Source organism: Tachyglossus aculeatus, chromosome 22 (genome assembly GCF_015852505.1).
Source record: "Tachyglossus aculeatus isolate mTacAcu1 chromosome 22, mTacAcu1.pri, whole genome shotgun sequence".
NCBI lineage: Eukaryota > Metazoa > Chordata > Mammalia > Monotremata > Tachyglossidae > Tachyglossus > Tachyglossus aculeatus.
The window spans coordinates 2,888,317-2,911,425 of NC_052087.1; the positions used below are offsets into that span (position 1 = coordinate 2,888,317).

The 23,109-nt window shown below is 44.6% G+C and overlaps 1 protein-coding gene across 1 annotated transcript in view; it reads left to right on the forward strand.

Moving 5' to 3' along the window:
* Positions 1-23,109, forward strand: part of KIF11 (kinesin family member 11) — a 57,438-nt gene that overhangs the window by 14,754 nt on the left and 19,575 nt on the right. The window contains exons 3-13 of the mRNA XM_038764615.1: positions 1,969-2,066; positions 2,146-2,224; positions 9,115-9,300; positions 9,401-9,525; positions 11,631-11,721; positions 11,907-12,149; positions 13,272-13,367; positions 16,685-16,773; positions 19,936-20,023; positions 20,703-20,891; positions 22,657-22,864. Coding sequence (XP_038620543.1) covers positions 1,969-2,066; positions 2,146-2,224; positions 9,115-9,300; positions 9,401-9,525; positions 11,631-11,721; positions 11,907-12,149; positions 13,272-13,367; positions 16,685-16,773; positions 19,936-20,023; positions 20,703-20,891; positions 22,657-22,864 — 1,492 coding nt within the window. The remainder of the gene's footprint in view (positions 1-1,968; positions 2,067-2,145; positions 2,225-9,114; positions 9,301-9,400; positions 9,526-11,630; positions 11,722-11,906; positions 12,150-13,271; positions 13,368-16,684; positions 16,774-19,935; positions 20,024-20,702; positions 20,892-22,656; positions 22,865-23,109) is intronic.

Sequence of the window (23,109 nt, forward strand, 5' to 3'; positions counted from 1 at the left end):
CCTGGCCCCCTCCCTCCTACCATTCTTATCCAAGAGCCTCTGCTACCTTCACTGCCTCACCTCCACTTTCCTTGATCTCTAGATTTTGCCCCCTTTGTCCCACTGACACTGCTCTCTCTTTAAGGTCATCAGTGACTCCTCTTTGCCAAATCGAAGTCTCCATTCTGATGGACTCCTCAACTTCTCAGCTTTCTTTGACACCTTAATAATAATAATAATGACATTTATTAAGCACTTACTATGTGCAAAGCACTGTGCTAAGCACTGGGGAGGTTACAAGGTGATCAGGTTGTCCCATGGGGGGCTCACAGTCTTAATCCCCCTTTTACAGATAATAATAATAATGATGGCATTTATTAAGCGCTTACTATGTGCAAAGCACTGTTCTAAGTGCTGGGAAGGTTACAAGGTGATCAGGTTGTCCCAAGGGGGGCTCACAGTCTTAATCCCCATTTTACAGATGAGGTAACTGAGGCACAGAGAAGTGAAGTGATTTGCCCAAATTCACTCTCTCTTTGTATTTAAGTGCTTCCTATGAGGATTGACTGTGAGCCCGTGTGGGACGTGGACTGTGTCCAACCTGATTACCTTGTATCTACCCCAGTGCTTCGAACAGTGCCTGACACACAGGAAGCACTTAAATACCATTTAAAACCAAAAAAAGAGAAAGATGGGAGCTCTTATTAGATTGCGAGCCCCTTGGAGGCCAGGAACTATGTCTTACTTCATCTGTGAAGTATTTTCCAGCATTTAGTGCTCTGTTGTACTCACAGCACCTAAGAAATACTATCACTACTGCCAGAGGAAGAGCCTAGGAGCCAGAAGGAGCTGGTAACCTGAGTCTGAACCAGACAGATCGGACCTTCTGAAGCGCCAGGTCCTGACACTTTTTCATGATACGTTGAGAGACAACAGGCGTAACTCTCCCTCCCAAACAGTGGATAGAAATAAGCACATTAAATGTCATTCATTCATTCATTCAATCATATTTATTGAGCGCTTACTGTGTGCAGAGCACTGTACTAAGCACTGGGGAAGTACAAGTTGGCAACATATAGAGACGGTCCCTACCCAACGGTGGGCTCACAGTCTTGAAGGGGGAGACAGAGAACAAAACATATTAACAAAATAAAATAAATAGAATAAATATGTACAAGTAAAATAAATAAATGTCCTCTGTACAATTGCTGGTAACATGTTATTACAGTCTAGAAGGGGGAAACAGAGAACAAAACAAAACATTAACAAAATAAATAGAGTAAATATGTACAAATAAAATAAATAAATGTCCTCTGTACAATTGCTGATAACATGTTATTACAGTCTAGAAGGGGGAGACAGAGAACAAAACATTAACAAAATAAAATAAATAGAATAAATATGTACAAATAAAATAAATCAATGTCCTCTGTACAATTGCTGGTAACATGTTATTACAGTCTATAAGGGGGAGACAGAGAACAAAACAAAACATTAACAAAATAAAATAAATAGAATAAATATGTACAAATAAAATAAATAAATGTCCTCTGTACAATTGCTGGTAACATGTTATTACTATTAAAGGAGATCTAAGAGGCCAAATTAAGGCCTCTTCCCAGTTCCCTTTCCCTTCAGAGTCATCTACACACTTGGATTTGTGACCTTTGGGCATTTGATATCTGCCTCGCCCTCAACCCCACAGCACATATATACATATATCTTTAATATATTATATATCAAATCAATGTCTGTCTTCCCCCTTTAGACTGTAAGCTCATTGTGGGCAGGGGCCATAGCTGACCAACTTCACTGTACTGTAGTGTCCCAAGGGCTTAGTACAGTGCTCTGCACAGAGTAAGCACTCAATACCATTGATGATCACGATGTCCATCTTATAAATAAATGGGAAACATAATAGTGTTCATTTATAGGATCTCTGGAAAAGGCATTCTCTAATAACCTCTCTGTCTGGGTTTCCTTTGATAGGTTTTTGGGCCCTCCACAAAACAAATTGATGTCTACAGGAGTGTGGTGTGCCCTATCTTGGATGAAGTCATCATGGGATACAATTGCACCATCTTTGCGTAAGTGAGATGACCCTGCGTTCTCATCTTGACGGACTGCGGCGTCCAGCTAAAAAAATCTTACGATTCCCATTTACAGATATGGCCAAACCGGTACGGGAAAGACATTTACCATGGAAGGAGAGCGGTCACCTAATGAAGAGTACACTTGGGAAGAAGTATGTATTTCCTCTCTCCTACTAAGACCCCCTGGGGGTCGGGGACCGTGTCTGTTTCCCACATATGTATCCTCTCCCAGCGCTTAGTTCGGCACTCCGCGTGCAATAAGCACTTAGTGTGTACAACCCAATTAGCTTGTATCCACTCCAGCGCTTAAAACGGTGACAGGCACATAGGAAACGCAGAGTAAATGCGATTTTTATTATTATTATTACTACTCCTCTTGAACTTGCTGGAAAATTATGATGGTATTAAACGCTGGGGCAGAGACAAGCTAACCAGGTTGGACACAGTCCCTGTCCCACATGGGGCTCACAGTCCTAATCCCCATTTTACAGATGAGGTAACTGAGGCACAGAGAAGTGAAGTGACTTGCCCAAAGTCACACAGCAGACAAGAAGCAGCGTGGCTCAGTGGAAGGAGCACGGGCTTTGGAATCAGAGGTCACAGGTCCATATCCCGGCTCTGCCAATTGTCAGCTGTGTGACTTTGGGCAAGACACTTAACTTCTCTGTGCCTGTTACCTCATTTGTAAAATGGGGATTAAGACTGTGAGCACCACATGGGACAACTTGATCACCTTGTTACCTCCCCAGCGCTTAGAACAGTGCTTTGCACGTAGTAAACGTTTAATAAATGCCATTTAAAAAAAAAAGTGGCGGTTTCAGGAGTAGAACCCACGACCTCTTTCTACTGAGCCACGCTGCTTCTCTCATACAATTAGGTCGTCCCACGTGGGGCCCACAGTCTTAATCCCCATTTTACAGATGAAGTAACTGAGGCACAGAGAAGTTCTAACCCACCCAAGAACAAACCAACACCACCAGGCTAACCTGTTAGCTGGGCAGAGCATGAGTTTTGCCCACGGTGAGGCTGGTGATCCTAACCCTGAGGAGAGTTGGTGTCCTTAATTTGTACTGGGGGTGGTGTCACCCCCTCAGTTTGGGGGTGGAGGGTCTGCCTGGTGACCATATTGAAATCTGGACTACCCAGACAATCCTCCACAAGGCACTTGCACTCTTCCTGAGCCTTCGCCAAACCATGCGAGCCAGAATTTTTCCCTGATCTAAACCACGTCAAAGTTTTGTAATCCTAAAATCCTCAACCTTTCCCGCTTGACTCGGAGGCTACTGGTATTACTCAGTCCAGTCCACTAACAGGAATTTAATTCTGCTTATTTTCCCTCCAACCCAGACCTGGAAGGCGTTAGAATTCCCTATTTAGTCCTGCCCTGGGTTAGGAAAAGCTGCCTTTCGTACGTTTTTTTGCTTTCTCTCTTTAGTGTGCTGTTCGAGCATGAACACTTTTCTAGTGGAAACCAGTGAATTTTGGTAGGAAATGAATCCAGATTGCAGGAGGGTGAGTGCAGGAAAGCCCTGCAGCAACTCTAAACTAGCTGAACAACCTTTAATATTATGAGCCACCTTTAATACTCTAGAATGCCGATGCAGGAAAGATTATGGGAGGGAGAAAATGCAATCTGGGCTCCTTCCCCACCAAAATTCACTGATTAACGAGCACAGTTCGATTTCCTTCGTTTCCTGGCCTTGACTCAATTCTTGAGCGGGTATTGCCTTATCCGGGTGGGTTGGCCTCTAACTTTTGTTGAGACAATAAAGAGGGGTCCTCCTATTTGACAGCTGTGACCTTTAAATCAATCAATTATTTGGAGCTTGTAAGGTTATAAGTGTTCTTCCACCTTCCCCTGGGTTAGCAACCCATTAACTAGGGGCCATTTTCATCAGCAGAAACAACTCCAGGATGATTTAACAGTACAATCGGCATCATCATTTATTGAGCGCCTACTGTGTTCAGGGTACTGTCTGGGCATTTAGGGAAATATAATAGAAGAAAATCACAGAATATTTCTATCTTCAGAGTGTACAGTTTTTTAACCCTGCTAGGCTTTCGGGGATTGACAGAGCAACCCACGGAACTGGCAGCCATTTGTCTAAAAGGGAGAAGTCTGAGCATGGGGAATATGCTTCTTCTTTTACTTCCTACCACTTCTACTATAAATAATACTTGTGGTATTTAAGCACTTACTACATGCCAGGCACTGGATTAAGAACTGGCATAGATACACGATAATCAAATGAAGCACAGTACACGGGGTTCACAGGTTTAAGGCAGCGTGGCTCAGTGGAAAGAGCCCGGCCTTTGCAGTCAGAGGTCATGGGTTCAAATCCCGGCTCCGCCAATTGTCTGCTGTGTGACTTTGGGCAGGTCACTTTGCTTCTCTGAGCCTCAGTTACCTCAGCTGTAAAATGGGGGGTTAAGCCTGTGAGCCCCCCGTGGGACAACCTGATCACTTTGTAACCTCCCTAGCGCTTAGAACAGTGCTTTGCACATAGTAAGCGCTTAACAAATGCCATCATTATTATTATTAAGGGAGAGGGCGAACAGGTATAGAATTCTCAGGCCTGGAACACCCTCTCTCTTCCTTTCTGACAGACCTCCCCCCTCCCAACCTTCAAAACCCTCCTAAAAATCACATCTCCTCCAAAACGTCTTTCCCAACTAAGCCCTTGTTTCCTCTACCCACCATCATCTGTGCATTTGGCCAGGTATCCATTTAAGTACTTTGATACCCACCCAAACCCCCCAGAACTCATGTACATATAATAATAATATTAATGGTATTTTAAGTGCTTACTACGTGTACCAAGTGCTGGAGTGGATTCAAGCAAATCAAGTTGGACACAGTCCCTGTCCCATGTGGGGCTCACAGTCTCAATCCCCGTTTTACTGATAAAGTAACTGAGGCACAGAGAAGTGAAGTGACTTGCTATATCCTTATACTCTATTATTTCAATGTCTGGCCCCTCCTATAGACTGCAAGCTCCTTGTGAGCAGGGATTGTCTGCCAACTCATTGTACTGTACTTTCCCAAGTGCTTAGTACAATTATCTGCATAAATGGTATAATAATAATAATGATGATAGCATTTGTTAAGCGCCTACTATGTGCAAAGCACTGTTCTAAGCGCTGGGGGTGGGGTACTAGGATTGGGTTGTCCCACGTGGGTCTCACAGTCTCAATCCCCATTTTACAGATGAGGTAGCTGAGGCACAGAGAAGTTAAGTGACTTGCCCAGTATAAACACCGTTGATTTTTGCAGATGAGGAAACTGAGGCACAGAGAAATTAAGTGACCTGCCCAAGGTCACATAGGGGGAAAGTGGCAAAATGGGGATTAGAGCCCAGGTCTTCTGCCTCTTAGACCTGTGCTCTTTCCACTAGGCCATGCTGCTTCCATCCCTCCTCCAGGCTAACTGACAGTTAGTTTTATTTTTCCCTTAAAAGATAACCAGGGATGGAGGCTCCCAAAGTCTTAGTGGCCTATGCCACTGTTTTTTCATCCTAAAAGCCAGGAAGTTTTAAAGGAGAATAACTAAAAGCTGTTTTCAGGATTCTAATGCATCTGACCAGTACAGTGACTACTAGACTACATTCCAGGAGTAAGATGTTAGCTTTTAATACTGGCACTATATTGTAAACTAATATTCATGACCACCCCGCAAGCCTCTTACTGCTAACTTTGTGTCTAAGCCATCCTTCCCCCGCCTGGATCGTTGTCCTTGTTTCTCATCCAAGCGAACTGTTTTGCATTTCATTCTGGGTTTGTAGGACCATTACAGAATCAATCAATCAGTGGCATTGAACATTTATTATGGACAAACCACTGCACTAAGCACTTTGGAGAGTACAGTATAGCAGAATTTATAGGTACCGTCCCTACCCACAAGGAACTTGCAGTCTAGAGGGGGAGACAGACATTAAAATAACGGATATGTACATAAGTACGGTGGGGCTGAAGGTGGGGTGAATATCAACTGCTTAAAGGATAAAGGTCCAACTGCATAGGTGACGCGGAAGGGAGGGGGAGTATACAAGATGAGGGCTCTGTCTTGCCTCTTGGTGGAGATGTGATTTTTAATAAGGCTTTGACGGTGGGGAGAATAATCGTCTGTTGTGTATGAAAGGAGAGGGACTTCCAGGCCAGAAGGTTGAGGAGCGGGGAGATGTGGTCCGATTTTTTTTTTTTTTTAATTTTCTTTAAAGAACAGGGATTCTAACAGGCGAGTGACGTGTGGACTGGAGTAGGGAGAGACAGGAGTCAGGGTGGTTAGTGAGGAGGCTAATGCAGTAATCAAGGCAGGATAGGATAAGTGAATCAGGGTGGTAGTTTTGATGGAGAGGAAAAGGCAGATTCCAGAGATGTTGTGAAGGTAGAAGCGACAGTATTTGGTGACAGACTGAGTGTGAGTTATATTAGAGAGATGTATCACAGTGTGGCTCAGTGGAAAGAGCCCAGGCTTGGGAGCCAGAGGTCATGGGTTCTAATCCCGGCTCCGCCCCTTGTCAGCTGTGTGGCCTTGGGCAAGTCACTTCACTTCTCTGGGCCTCAGTTACCTCATCTGTAAAATGAGGATTAAGACTGTGAGCCCCCCATGGGACAACCTGATCACCTTGTATCTCCCCCCCCACCCAGTGTTTAGACCAGTGCTTCACACATAGTAAGCGCTTAACAAATGCCATCATTATTATTGTTATGTATCAAGGATAGCACCACGGTTACAGGCTTGTGAGATGGAAGATGGCGGTATTTCCAAGATTGAAGGGGTGGCCCACAGTGTGGCAAGCAACAGAAAGGCCAAGGAGGATTTGGATGGAGTCAAAGCCATTGGTTTTAGCAAGGAGGAGGTCATTGGTGATCTCGAGAGCAATTTCTATGGAGCAAAGCGGGTGGAAGCCAGGCTGGAGGAGGACAAAGAGTTGTGAGAGTGGAGGCAGCAGGGGCAAACTAGTTCTAGACTGTGAGCTCGCTGTGGGCAGGAATGTCTGTTTGTTGTTCCATTGTACTCTCCCAAGCGCTTAGAACAGTGCTTTGCACACAATAAGCACTCAATTAATACGACTGAATGAATGAAGTTTAAGCAACTCAATTAAAAAGTGTGGAGAGGATTGGTAGGAGGGAGGTGGGATGGAGTTGAGTTTAGTGGAGAGGGTATTGTTGAGGGTGTGAATTTGTGCTTCAGATGTGCATCTGTGCACCCCCTCTAGACTGTAAACTGTGGTCAGGAAATGTGTCCAACAACTCCATTATGTAAATTTTTTATGATATTAAGCGCTTACTATGTGCCAGGCACTGTTCTAAGTGCTGGGGTAGATGAAAGCCAATCAGGTTGGACAAAGTCCATGTCCCACATGGGGCTTACAGTCTTATTCCCCATTTTACTGGTGAGGTAACTGAGGCTCAGAAAAGTGACGTGGCAGAGCCAGGATTAGAATGCAGGTTCTCCTGATTCTCAGGCCCATGCTCTATCCACTAGGCCCCACTGCTTCTTCAGCGTATTGTATTCTCCCAAGGGTGTTGTACTCTCCCAAGCGCTTAGTACAATGTTCTGCACACAGTAAGCACTCAATAAATACCACTGAGGGAAGGTAGTTTAGTTATGGACACCAGATGGGGCGTGATGACTTCAGAAAATTGGAGGCGGGGGTCAAAATTTTGGAGGTCTCTATTGGGGGACAGGGCAGATTTGAAGGGACGGGGTATATTCATTTATATATATTTATTGAGCGCTTACTGTGTGCAGAGCACTGTACTAAGCGCTTGGGAAGTCCAAGTTGGCAACATATAGAGACGGTCCCTACCCAACAGTGGGCTCACAGTCTAGAAGGGGGGAGACAGAGAACAAAACAAAACATATTAACAAAATAAAATAAATAGAATAAATATGTACAAATAAAATAAATAAAAAGAGTAACAAATATTAAGAGCTTACTATGAGCCAAGCACTACGGTGGATGCAAGCACATCAGGTTGGACACAGGCTGTCATTCATTCAATCGTATTTATTGAGCGCTTACTGTGTGCAGAGCACTGGACTAAGCACTTGGGAAGTACAAGTCGGCAACATATAGAGACGGTCCCTACCCGACAACGGGCCCACAGTCTAGAAGGGGGAGACAGACAACAAAACCAAACATGTAGACAGGTGTCATAATTGTCCCGTGTGGGGCTCACAGTCTCAACCCCCACTTTACAAGATGAGGCAACTGAGGCAGAGAAGTGACTTGCCTAAGGTCACACAGCAGACGAGTGACCTTGGGCGTTGACTCTCTAACCTAGGCTCCTTCATGTGGGAGAGAAGGCAGGTGAGGAGCTTGTGGTCGGATGGCGGAATTTTGGAGTTGATGAGGGTAGAGACTGTACAATAACTAGAGAGGATGAGATCCAGCATGTGTCCATGTTGGTAGGTGCCTTCCGAAATGAAGAATCGAGCCTGTGGTCAACTGCAGTAAAGGAATTTTTCAATGAGATCCTCCTATTCCCTCATTTCCAAGAGGAATTAGGGTTGTGAGGAGATTGTCCTTCCCAGCTTCTAGCACCTCAAGATTTGCAATGTGTGAATTTGGAGGGGCTTGAGATTAGGCTAGAGAACCAAAAGTTTTGCCTCTTGTGTGGGATAGAAATAATAAGGCCAACGGAGAGCCTTAATCTTCCTTTAGCTAGAAAGAGGAGCTGGAAAATCTTGCCCTAGATGCCTGGTTGTGGGTAGTTCATCTTCCCGTTTCTCCAAAGTAAGCCTTCTTTAATAGAAAGGGTCGCTGTGGCCCATCGCAAGGACGTGGGCTGGTACGTAGAAAGGAAATTCAGCCAGTTAAAAGCCGGATACGGTAGGCTTAGTTTGAAGTCTGAGAATGCTGGTGTAGATCAAAAGTGCTAGTTTTTGACCCGCTTCATAACGTGGTCCCTTGTTTTTAAAAATAAAAACCTTTAGACCACTCTTGCACCATCCTATCTCCCCTTTTTGAGGCTGAATGTCTGATCCTCCTTCCGATCGTTACCTTGCTGATAATTGATTGTCCTTTTGTTTCAGGATCCATTGGCTGGAATCATACCCCGCACGCTGCATCAGATCTTTGAGAAACTTAGTGAGAACGGGACGGAATTCTCGATCAAAGTATCCCTGTTGGAAATCTATAACGAGGAGCTCTTTGATCTACTGAATCCATCGGCTGACGTTTCCGAGAAACTGCAAATGTTTGACGATCCCCGGAACAAGGTAATTTTCTTGGGTTCTGGTCTCTGAGTCTTGGAGATCCGATGACCTTTCCGAAGCTAAAAGTTATACATTGTTTACCCTGTTTTAAATATGATGCCAGAGGGGAGTCATCATCAAAGGTTTGGAAGAAATCACCGTGCACAACAAAGATGAAGTCTACCAAATCTTGGAGAGGGGAGCAGCCAAACGAACGACAGCGGCAACTTTCTTGAATGCTTACTCCAGGTGAGAGAAACGTGGCCACTTCCCAGGTGCTCCTCGTTGATCAGAGGGCCACAGATCAAATTAAATCCCATTCAAGATTTAAGCTGTGTTTAATTTAATTATGGTATTTGTTAAGCGCTTACTAGGTGCCAAGCACTGTTCTACCCAAGTGCTGGGGTAATAATAATAATAGTAATGGCATTTATTAAGCACTTACTATGGGGATTAAGACCGTGAGCCCCATGGGGGACAGGGACTGTGTCCGACCTGATTACCTTGTATCTCTATCCCAGTGCTTAGAACAGCCCATGGCACATAGTAAATGCTTAACAAATACTATTAGTATCATTATTATTATTACACCTCACAGCCTCTACAATCTATCTACCAGGCGCATGCTTCCAGCCTCAGATTTCTTGTCCCAGTGTCAGGAGCTTTGGGTGACATCCGCGGTTAGAGGATGAAGCAGAGAAGGAGTCAGCAAATGAAACTGAGGAGGGGGAGGAGGAGAACCCAATTAGGAGAGTGACTGTTTTGAGGAGGAGGGAACGATCCAGAAGGTCAAAAGTAGCAGAGCTTGAGAATTATCAGGGTGCATATAGACTTGACTATAAGAAGGTCATTGGTGACTATGGAGAGAGCAGTCTTTGTAGAGTTGAAAGGGTCCAAAAGACAGTGGGCAGAGGGTTGAGAAGAGAGTTGGTGGCGAAGAAATTGAGATGGCAGGTATAAAATGACCCATTCTAGGAGTTTAGATCCCTTCAGAGCCCTACTGAGAGCTCACCTTCTCCAAGAGGCCTTCCCAGACTGTCCCCCGCTTTTTTCCTCTCCTCCTCCCCTCCTCATCACCCCCCTCCCTCCCTTTACCCTACCCTCTTCCCCTCCCCACAGCACTTATGTATATTTGTACAGATTTATCACTCTATTTTATTAATGAAGTGTATATAGCTATAATTCTATTTATTCTGATGGTATGGACACCTGTCTACTTGTTTTGTTTTGTTATCCGTCTCCCCCTTCTACACTGTGAGCCCACTGTTGGGTAGGGACTGTCTCTATATGCTGCCAATTTGTACTTCCCAAGTGGTTAGTACAGTGTTCTGCACATGGTAAGCACTCAATAAATACGATTGATTGAATGAATGGGAGAAGAGATGTGCCTTCAATAAGGCTTTGAAGCCAGGGGGAGCAGGAGGGTGAGATAAGCATTCATTCATTCAATTGTATTTATTGAGCGCTTACTGTGTGCAGAGAACTGTACTAAGTGCTTGGGAAGTACAATTTGGCAACATATAGAGACGGTCCCTACCCAGCAGTGGGCTCACAGTCTAGAAGGGGGAGACAGAGAACAAGACAAAACATATTCACAGAATAAAATAAATAGAATAAATATGTACAAGCATGAATATTAGCGAGAAATGCAGAGGAGTCAGGAGGGGGTAGATATCAGCAACTACTAGGGGTTGGTAATGGGTGGGAGAGGTGGATGATCAGAGACTCGAAAGAAAAGGAGGGAGATGAAGGGGGCGAAATAGAGTGAAAGCAACATGGGGGATGTGGGAGGGCAAAGAGCAGGTCCTACCCCCTTTCCCCATCAGTCTGTCACAGTGGGAGAAGATGAGGCCCCTTTGAGATATGGCAGGGCGGGGAGACAGCGTCACTGACTTGAGCGCCAAGTCTCTGACAAGGAGGAGGAATGAGTGCCAAGGGCAGGTCATGGCTCAAGGGGGATTTCAAGACCATAACAGGATTGACAATGGTGGGGGGCATTGGCGGGTGTTGAGAGAGAAGGACTTGGGGGAATGACAGGAGAGGGTAACATTAAGGGGGAATGTGTGGTGGGAAGAGGACAGGATGAGGGGTACCAATTGGTCCTTTGAGGTACTACTGCCTCGACGATCTGAAAGCTGTAAAGGCTCCTTTGGGTTCCCCTCTGTACCCCAGCGGGGAGGGAGCAAATGGCCGCAGGCTCTGGCCTTGTGGAGAAGTTTGGGCCACAGCGACAGGAGTGTAGCTTGACGCGCGGGTGATCAACTTTGACAGTTATATCCTGATCGATGTCTTCATCCAGCGTATGATGCCTTGTTTCCTAAAGACTATTTTTAACGGCCTTGATTTTTTTTCAGTCGTTCCCACTCTGTGTTTTCCGTGACAATACACATGAAAGAAACCACTGTCGATGGAGAAGAGCTTGTTAAAATTGGGAAACTGAACTTGGTAAGTACAACTACACCAAGCGGCTTAACCCACCTGTACTTTGGGGTAAACATTTGGAATCAGTGGAGGCATTATCGGTTGGGAAGAAACTCGTCAACTGGAAAATGTTTGCTGACGTTTTTAACTGATTTGTGACCCACTGAAGGTTTTTATTTTCTCTCCCCTCCCCCTCCAATTTTCACAAGGTTGATCTTGCAGGAAGCGAAAACATCGGACGTTCCGGAGCAGTTGACAAAAGAGCTCGTGAAGCTGGAAACATCAATCAGTCCCTGTTAACTTTGGGAAGGGTTATTACTGCCCTTGTAGAGAGAACGCCGCATATTCCATACAGGGAATCCAAACTAACGAGGATCCTCCAAGATTCTCTCGGAGGCCGTACCAAGACATCCATAATTGCTACAATTTCTCCTGCATCCCTCAATCTTGAGGTGAGAAACCGTCCTCCCTCCCCCACCCAGAAGGTACTCGCCCCATTTATTATTCGTACGGCAGCCTACAGAAAAGTTCCAATCAATCATTCAATCGGTGGTAGTTATTGAGCACTTACTGAATACAGAGCACTGTACTGAGTTCTTGGGATTACAACAGTGAGGGTAGATGAGTTCTTTTCCCCTCTAAGCTTGTTGGGGGCACGGAATGAGTCTGTTTATTGTTATATCGTACTCTCCCAAGCGCCTAGTCCAGTGCTCTGCACACAACGCTCAATACGGTTGACTGACTGAAGGAGCTGGCACGAAAGTAGTCTATTGTGATATCGTACTCTCCCAAGCGCTTAGTCCAGTGCTGTGCACACAGTTAGCGCTCAATTAATGCAGTTGACTGACTGAAGGAGCTTACAGTTTAAAGACCAACAGCCCATTTCTGGGACTCACTGTATCTTGATCTCGTCTATCTTGCTAAACACCATTTGGCCTGTGTCCTACCTCTGGCCTGGAACTCCCCACTTCACGGCTGTGAAGACGATCACTCTCCCCCGCTTCAAAGCCTTATTGAAGGCATATCTCCCCATGAGGCCTTCCCGGACTGAGCCCTAATTTCCTCTTCGCCCACTCCCTTGTGCATCACCCTTGCAGTTGTATTTGCACCCTTTATTCACTCCCACTTCAGCCCTGCAGCACTTATTTACATACCTGTAATTTATTTATGTTAACGCCATTCTATAATGGATTACAGGAGCAGAATATTGTAGAGAAAATGATGCCAGTAACTGGAGAGGAAAGAGACTGGAGGCAGGGGGACCACTGAGGAGGCTGATTCAGGAGTCGAGTGGATATGACTAGTTCCTGGAGCAGGGCGAAGACAGTTAGAAGGAAGAGTTGGAGAGGGGAAGACTCTGAGGTGCTTATGTCTGAGAGATTCAATTTTCATCAGAGTATTTGGCAAGCTCATCAAGGCCAAGGAACAGAACAGATCCACGGCCGGTGAGCCCTTTTTGGTTGAGAGTGACGACGTTACCTGAGGCTGCCCTTGAACTCTTCCGCACCCAATGGGATAAAACAGTGCTGGAATTGTAGCCCTTTTGACTAACTTTGCTTGTCTTTGTTCAATAGGAAACTTTGAGTACTTTGGAATATGCTCATAGAGCCAAGAATATCATGAATAAACCGGAAATTAATCAGAAGTTGACCAAAAAAGCTCTTATTAAGGTAATAATTTTGAGTTTCCTCCGATTTGGCTATTTTAACTTACATTTGCTCCAAATAATAATAATAATAATGGCATTTGTTAAGCGCTTACTATGTGCAAAGCACTGCTCTAAGTGCTGGGGGGGGGGACACGAGGTGATCAGGTTGTCCCACGTGGGGCTCACAGTCTTCATCCCCATTTGACAGATGAGGGAACTGAGGCTCAGAGAAGTTAAGTGGCTTGCCCAAGGTCACACAGCAGACAGGTGGCAGAGTTGGGATGTTTAAGAAATGACCAACTCTCTTAGAACAGTTAGCACATGAAGCCAACTTTTATACCTGCCATTTGAGCGTACCATCTCCCCTTGCAAAGTCTCAAATGACTGTAAGTTACTTTAAGTACTTTGGCACCATTAAAAAGTATGAAATAAAATCAATTTAACCTACCCAAACTGCATTACCATAATAACAGATGAACTCACTTTTCTTCCCTTCCCCCCTGGAAGGGGTGGAATAAATAACGAACTTTGGATGAGTTATATAATATGAATTTGGGAATCAAAACCTTATCTTCGGCTATCAGAACCACTTGAGGAGGAGCAGGCTAGAACATAGCTCTAAGAGAGGTAGAACTTGAGATAAAACATGTCAGTCAGATTCTGCCCAGTACAGAATGGGAAAGACTGATGCCCTGTTGCAGCAGTGGGTTAACTACTGAGAGCTCACAATCTAAATAGGAGAGAGAACAGGAATCTAATTATCCCAGCCCCTGGAAGCTAAACTACAGTGCAGCCCACTTTTTAAGCCTGCACTGTGGGCTAGTGAGTAGAACACAGGTCTGGGAGTTAGAAGGACCCGACTTCTAATTCCAGCTGTGCAACTTGTCTGCTGTGTGACCTCGGGGAGGTCACTTCACTTCTCTGTGCCTGTTACCTCATCTGTAAAACGGGAATTAAGACCGTGAGCCCCACGCACGGCCGGAACTGTGGCCAACCTGTATCTCGTATCTACCCCAGTGCTTAGTGCGTCGTACGTAGTAAGTGCTTAACAAATATCATAAAAAAACACACACACTGCATCCCTTATTTGAAAAATGCTGAAAACCTCAAACGAAAGCAGAACAGGAAATGTTTGAAATATGAAAGGGGCAGTTCACGGCAGCTGCAAGGAAACGGCCTCAGAGGTGGCCAGAAGGAACATCTGTCCTCTTGTAGTTGTGTGGTAAGCATTCTGTTTTCCCTCGTGACTAATGGCAAAGCGAACTTCTGAACGCTTGCTTACCCTCTGGAGCCTTTGAAGGTGCATCGAGCAGCTTGGAAACCCAACCTCCTCGAGCCCCTGAAGAGAGGAATCTCATTAGCACACTCTCTTCCTCCCAAACATGGAAGGAGCTGGATCCCAGCCTCTAGGTCTCACTGGGAAAGAGCCTGACCCGGCCTCAGCCCTGAACACAGTCCAAATTCATTCATTCATTCATTCAATCGTATTTATTGAGCACTTACTGTGTGCAGAGCACTGTACTAAGCGCTTGGGAAGTACAAGTCGGCAACATATAGAGACGGTCCCTACCCAACAACGGGCTCACAGTCGAGAATGCGGAGACAGACAACAAGACAAAGCACATAGACAGGTGTCAAAAGTTCAGATGCCATTCTTGCTGACAAGGAGAAGCAGCGTGGCCTGGAAGTAAGAAACACCTGGGTTCTAATCCTTGCTCTTCCACTTGTCTGCTGTGTGACCTTGGACAAGTCATTTCACTTCCTCTTTGCCCCAGTTCCCACCTCTGTAAAATGGGCATTAACACTGTGAGCCCCATGTAGGACATGGAGTTTGTCCAATCTGACTAATTTATATCTACCCCACTGCTTGGCCTGGAACATAGTAAGCACTTAACAAATAACATTAAAATTTTAAAAACCACACAAATTTTTTATTTTATTTTATTAATTTATGCTGTTGGGACACTTTGTCTCTGAGGAATGCCAAGCTTGGGGCTTTAGCGTAACTCTGTTGGCAGGCTCAGTCCAGACTCTCTATTCACATAGTACAGTAAGCACAGTAAAAGCACTTAAATGCCACAATTATTATTATTATTATTACAAGATAATCTGGTGGGACCCAGTCCCTGTCCCACATAGAGCTCACAGTCTAAGTAGGAGGGCGAACAGGAGTTGAATCCCCATTTTATTGATCAGGTAACTTGAGGCACAGAAAAGTTTAGTGACTTGTCCAAGGTCACCCAGCAGGCAAGTGGGGGAACTGGGATTAGAACCCAGGTCCTCTGAATCCTAGGCTCGTGCTTCTTTCACTAGGTCATGCCATTTCTCTAAAACTAGGCGTTAGCATCATAGGGTAGAATGACGACCTTTTTTGCTCTGCGCACAGTAAGCACTGAATAAATGCTATCGATCTAATGAATTAATTATTCGTTTAAAATAATAAAATATTATTTTATTAGTAGTGGGACTGGTGCAGGTGGGGGTTTAGATTTTTGGTTTCATCGAAACAGGTCACATTCCACCTTATTCAGGGACCTTTGACCTGATTTGGCACCATATATATACATGGGGGAGTTGCATAGTTTTCAGTGGAATGTATTTGTGTACACATTCTAATAATTCATTCATTAATTAATTCAATCGTATTTATTGAGCGCTTACTGTGTGCAGAGCACTGTACGAAGCGCTTGGGAAGTACAAGTTGGCAACATATAGAGACGGTCCCTACCCAACAGCGGGCTTACAGTCTAGAAGGGGGAGACAGACAACAAAACAAAACATATTAACAAAATAAAATAAATAGAATAAATATGTACAAGTAAAATAAATAGAGTAATAAATAAGTACAAACATATATACATAGTAACTTGAATATAGATAGCACACCCCTCTGAATGTTTATCTCAACCAAAAATTTGGTAACCCAGTTTTCTGGATATGCATATGCTAAGTATGATCAAAACTGCAGACCCTTAGCAGAACCAGAAACCAATCTAGGGGACTGTATTAGCAAATATTGGAGAATATAGTGGCTCATTCTTTCAGTGTTGATAAAAATAATTTAAATTAGTAGTAATTGTGGCATTTGTTAAGCACTTACTATGTGCCAGGCACTGTTCTAAGCACTGGGGTGCTGCTTCTCCATGCTGCTTCTCAAAGTATCTTTGAAATCTACTGCAACCAAGAGGTGCTTTCTTTCATTTTAAGTGTATTTTCAATCGACAGATAATCCGGTTAGGTTGGGCGGGGTCAAAAGGTTGGTTGGCGTACCAGATCTTGAAGGTGTTTTCTGAAATGCATCAAACTCAGCAGCCTAACTGTCTCCGTCTCTTTTTATAGGAGTATACAGAAGAAATAGAGCGGTTGAAACGGGATCTCGCTGCTGCCAGAGAGAAAAATGGAATGTACATTTCGGTTGAAAGCTATGAGTAAGTCCTGCCGGAAAATAATATTAGAAGAGATTTCATTCCGAGAGCAAGGGGCTGGCAGAAATAAGGCTTAGTATTATGAAACACTTTGGAGAAACTCCCGATAAATGGAATGGGTTGGCTTGAAACTATTCTGGAGAAAGACTGCTCTTTTGGAGGGGGCTTTTCCTGGATGGCAGCAAACCTGAGCAAGACTTCCTGGCGCTCTGCCCAGCCCAGAAGCCTTCAAGAGACGGGGGTCAGTACTTCAAGACCCCAGGTTTGTCACCAGGAGCAAAGAGCAAGGAAAGATGAAATCCGTGGCCAGTGGTGAGGCTTGTTTTCTAGAGAAAAGGGATTTTACCTGTACTAAAGCAGTTTTGTAAGGTATTAGATACTTGTCTTTAAAGCAGAGAGTGAGGGACAGCAGTTGATACTCCTCTTAAAATGGCAGGGATTGTGTTTAATTCCCACTGTGTATTTTCTCCCAGTGCTTAGCACAGTGCTCTGCATATATGTCCTTAATATTATCACTCCTCCTAGAGTGAGAGGGCTCATAACCTGTAACTATTTCTAGGCAGGATCACGCTTAAGGCAGTCCTGGAAACTAGAGTTGAGCCAGAAACCTGAAGATTCAAATTGGCAGGCTAGACCAAGAAGCAGTGTGACTTAGTGGATAAAGGCCGAGTGTGGAAGTGAGAAGGACCTGGGTTCTAATCCCTGCCCAACCACTTGTCTGCTGTGTGACCTTGGGCAAATCACTTTATTCCTCTATGCCTCAGTTCCCCCCCATCTGTGAAATGGGGATTAAGACTGTGAGCCCCATGTGGGACCTGAACTGTGTCCAATATGATTAACTTATGTCTACTCTAATGCTTAGTACAGTGCCTGGCACGTAGTATGCACTTAACAAATATCATTTTTTAAAAAAAAAAACAACACTTTACTGCACTAAAAATAATGTTTTAGCAAATCTTCATCTTCCCATCATCCATAGTCATGTTACACCATTAGGGCGCTGAGGAGATCATACTGCTCCAGGGCGTTTTGTCCTTCCTCTGTAAAGCCTGATCACAAACCACTCCAGCCACTATCTCTTTGACCCCTGAGAATTTGAGGATATTTTGATTCCAACCTTTTCAGGACAGGCGATTGGCACTTAACTAACCCCTTGGGGGTAGCTTGGGGCCTTGAATGTGCTCACTATCAGTCAATCAGTGGCACTGGAGCGCTTACTGGGTGCTGTTATTGCCGCATCTCCCTCCTATCATTCCCCTCCAAACTCTTTGAGTGACTCAAGTTCCTCTCCTCCAGTTCTCTCCTTGACCCCCTCCAACCAGGCTTTCGTCCCCTTCACTCCACCGAAACCGCCCTCTCACAGGTCACCAATCACCTCCTTCTTCCCAAATCCACTGGCCTCCACTCCATCCTAATCCTTCTCGACCTCAGCGGCCTTCAGCACTGTCGACCACCCCCTCCTCCTGGAAACATTATCCAACCTTGGCTTTCTTGACACTGTCCTCTTCTGGTTCTCCTCTTGTCTCTCTGGCTGCTCATTCTCAGTCTCCTTCATGGGCTCTTCCTCTGCCTCCCATCCCCTACCTGTCAAGGTTCACTTCTGTGTCTCCTTCTATTCTCCATCTACACCCACTGTCTTGGAGAACTCATTCACTACCACGGCTTCAACTACCACATCTATGTGGATGACACTCAAACTTGCATCTCCAGCCCTGATCTCTCTCCCTCTCTGCAGTCTCGCATCTCCTCCTGCCTTCAGGACATCTCTACATGGATGTCCTCCTGTCACCTCAAGCTTAACATGTCCAAAACAGAGCTCCTTATCTTCCCATCCAATGTACTCCCATTGACTTTCCCATCACTGTAGACTGCACCACCATTCTACCTGTCTCACAAGTCTGTAACTTTGGCATATCCTTGACTGCCCTCTCTCATTCAACCCACATATTCAATCCATCACTGAATCCTGTTGGTCCCACCTTCACGACATCACTAAAATCCACCCTTTCCTCTCCATCCAAACTGCTGCCACATTCATACAATCACATATCCTATCCCCCCTGGCATACTGCACCAGCCTCCTTGCTGACCTCCCAGCCTCCTCTTTCTCCCCACTTCTCACTCTGCTACCCGGATCATTTTTATGCAGAAACGTTCAAGGCATATTTCCCCACTCCTCAAAAACCTCCAGTAGTTGTCCATCCACCTCCACGTGAAACAAAAACTCCTTATCATGGGCACTCAATCACCTTGTCCCCTCCTACCTCACCTTGCTACTCTCGTACTACAATTCAGCCTGCACACTTCGCTCCTCTAGTGCTAACCCTCTCACTGTGCCTCCATCTCATCTGTCTCTCTGCCGGCCCTTCGTCCACATCCTACCTCTGGCCTGAAACGCCCTCCCCTCTCAAGTCATTGTTGGACTTGAGTCCAACAATGACTCTCCCCGCCTTGAAAGCCTTATTGAAGGCACATCTCCTTCAAGAGGCCCCCCTTTCCTCTTCTCCCACTCCCTTTGCTCATCACCCACCTTCCAGCCACACAACACTCATGTACATATCTGTAATTCATTGATATTAATGTCAGTCTCTCCCTGTGTAGACTGTAAGCTCATTGTGGGCAGGGAATGTTTCTGTTTATTGTTGTATTATACTCTCCTAAGCACTTAGCACAGCACTCTGTGCACAGTAAGCGCTCAGTAAATTCTATTGAATGAAGTGCTTACTATGTGTCAATTACTGTTCTAAGCACTGGGATAGATACAAGTTATTCAGGTTGGACACAATCCCTGTCCCACATGGAGCTCACAGTCTAAAGTAGGAGGGAGAACAAGTATTTAATCCCCATTTTACAGTTGAGGAAACTGAGGCACAGAGAAGTCGAGTGACTTGCCCAGGGTCACACAGCCAGCAGTTGGCAGAGCCAACATTAGAACCCATGTCCTCTAACTTCCAGGCCAATGCTCTTTCTGCTAGGCAACACTGCTTTCTTGGTACTTATATCTACAATACTAACTTTCCTGGCGATATAGATTCAAGACCTGCCTAGGATCTTAATAAAAATTATATTTCTTGAGACTGCAAATCATTCCTGCTTCCTGACTTGAGTCTCTTTTTCTAGCATTATTCTGAAAATAACATGATTGTGAATTTGGGTTCCTTCTAGGGCTATGAATGGAAAACTGACTGTCCAGGAAGAGCAAATTACCGAGTATGTGGAGAAAATTGGTGTTATGGAAGAAGAGCTAAAGAGGGTAAGGCTGTAGAAACTGTTTTGCCACAATTCCAGATGTAAACCTTGGAAAAGTCATCCTGAACAGCTTTCTCTTCCTTCACAGCGTACACTGTCTTATAATGGTACAGATCTCTTCTCCCCACCTGTCTCCATGCACATTAAATTATGCTCTCCTTTCCTCTTTTCCCACTCCCTCTGCGTCACCCTAACTTGCTCCTTTAATTCATCCCTTCTTCCAACTCCTCACCACTTATGTTCATATCTATAATTTATTTACATTAATACCCATATCTCTCTCTAGACTCATTGAGGGCAGGGGATGGGTCTGTTTATTGTATTGTACTCTCCCAAGCGCTTAGTACAGTGCTCTGCACACAGTAAGTGGGCAATAAATACGATCAACTGACAAAATTAAGTCCTTCATAGCTGGGGTTTTGGCTGTCGGTGCCATATTCTCTGACGAAATGGAAAGTGAAATGGTGGCCACCTGGTCCCCAACAAAATCTCGAGGTAAACGTATCCCCAGATGTACCTCCGTGACTTTAAAACAAGAGGGACTTGGGCAGAGGTATTATACCCCCTGCAGAGAGACTCACGTCCATTATTTAATATCTGGGGAGCGAAAACGATAAAGGCGTAACATTTGTTTTCTCTTCTGAAAAGGTGCCTGCTTTGAATTCTAACTACTTTATTCTTAGGTCACAGAACTGTTTCTAGATAACAAAAATGAACTGGAACAGTATAAAGCTGACTTGCAAAGCAAGGAGAAGGAACTTAAATGCACTCAGAAAACTTTGCAAGAAACCAAAATACAGCTTGTTGAAGAGGAGTATGTGACAACAGTTTTGGAAAACACAGAGGAGCAGCTTCACGAAACTGCCAGCCAGGTTTGTTTGGGCTTTTTTCCTCATTCCAAAATTATGGCTTGCAAGCTTCATTTTAAGCATTCAGAGGCTTGACTAGGGGGGAAAAAAATCTATAAATTGTTTTCTTTGCAAAATGCTATTAATTGGGGCTCACCAGGACAAAGAGTATAGCCAGCATTGAATTTTTCACCCAAGGGAATACAACTGGAAGCTTGTAAAATACTCTTTTCCCTGACCTTTTGGCGGGATCAGGAGTGTAGTCTCTGGTCAGTTGCTGGCATTAATTTTGTAGCTCTTGACATTGCATTCTCCACTGCATTAAACTTTTATGCGCTTCTCCTTAAAAATCTTGGCTTTTACTGAATGATGGCTATGCCTCTTGGGAGAAACCATAAAGCCATAGAAGTTGTGGGGATCGAGTGTGTCTATTTATTCTGTCGTACTTTCCCAAGCAATTAGTACACTGCTCTGTACACAGGAAGTACCCAATAAATACCAGTGATTGTATCTACTGCGGAGAGACCACTTTAATTTATCTTTATGGAAATCTGTTGGGAAGCATCTTGGCTTGTGGAAAGAGCATGGGCCAAGGAGTTGGAGGACCTGAATTCTAATCCTGGCTCCGATGTTTAACCTGCTGTGTGACCTTGGGCAAGTCACTTAACTTTGCTGTACCTCAGTTTCCTCATCTGGTAAATGGGGATTCAAAACCTCTGCTCCCACCTATTTAGACTGTGATCCCCATGTGGGACCTGATTACCTTTTACCTACTGCAGTGCTTAGCACAATGCTTGGCAACTAATAAGTGCTTAACAAATACCATTATTATAGTTATTATTATTATTGATAGATGGAAGTAGGAGGCACATTGGCATCAACTGCTTGTTGCCTAGTTACCTTTGCTGTCTCTCCTCAAAGGTTACCCAGTAGGTCTACACTGAGGTGTCCAAACTTCCCTTTAGCACTGAAAGTTTCCAGAGGTCCGTTATCAAAAATACATCTAAGTGCCTATTTGCCCATGATGCTCTACAGAGCAATAGGTATAGACCCTACCCTCTAGGTGTTTACAGTAAAACTCATCGGGCATCAGGGTCACATACAAATCTTGCTCTTGTAGCCATGAAGTCAAATTATCTGTCTGTCTCCTAGACTGTAACCTCATGGTGACGAGGGGACATGTCTGCTAACTTTGTTGTATTGTACTCTTCCAATCAATCGTATTTATTGAGCGCTTTAGTGTGGGAGAGTACAGTATAGCAAGCACTAAGTACAGTGCTGTGCACGTTGTAAGCGCTCAATAAATAATAATAATAATTATGGTATTTAAGTGCTTTGTTAAGCCAGGTCCGTGGCACTTGGTAAGCACTTATCAAGGACCATTAAGAAAAGAAAGTAGGGGAGAAATGAAATGAAAAGAAATGAATCCTCAGCCACTCCAATATAGGCTCGAAAGATTAACCCCACCTGGCGATGTGCTGTGTTACTCCACCGTGATTAATTAATTAATGATGGCATTTGTTAAGCTCTTACTATGTGCGAAGTGCTGTTCTAAGCACTGGGGGGGATACAAGGTGATCGGGTTGTCCCACGTGGGGCTCAGTCTTAATCCCCATTTTATAAATGAGGTAACCGAGGCCCAGAGAAGTTAAGTGACTTGCCCAAAGTCACACAGCTGACAAGTGACGGAGCCGGGATTAGAGCCTTTGGCTCCCAAGCCCGGGCTCTTTCCACTGAACCACACTGCTGGGCTTATGCTTCTTTTTTTCCCTTTTCCCCACATCTTTAGTTGCTTAATACAGTTGAAGAAACTACAAAAGATGTGTCAGGACTCCACTTAAAACTGGATCGTAAAAAGGCGATTGATCAACATAACACAAGAGCACAAGAAGTGTTTGGAAGTCAGATGAATAGCATCTTTAATGACCTGCACACATTGGTAAATGATGGCAGTACCAAGCAGGAAAGAATGTTCGACCTGTACTCCACACTGATCGGTAAGTTTTTATGTTCGGAGAAGTTCCTAATTGACGGAATCGTGTATTGCTTTAGAGGCCCACACTGGTATCAAAATTTATAAATCCGACTTTAGAAACGAAATTTTGCACATAGGCAAAGGGACCCAGTGATATTCACTGATCTCATTTTGGGAGCAGATAGATAATGGTATATCGCTCCTCGTGTTCAAATTTTGTTCTTTACAGTGGGTCCTCACACCCCTTCCCCCTGGTCAGCCTGGTTT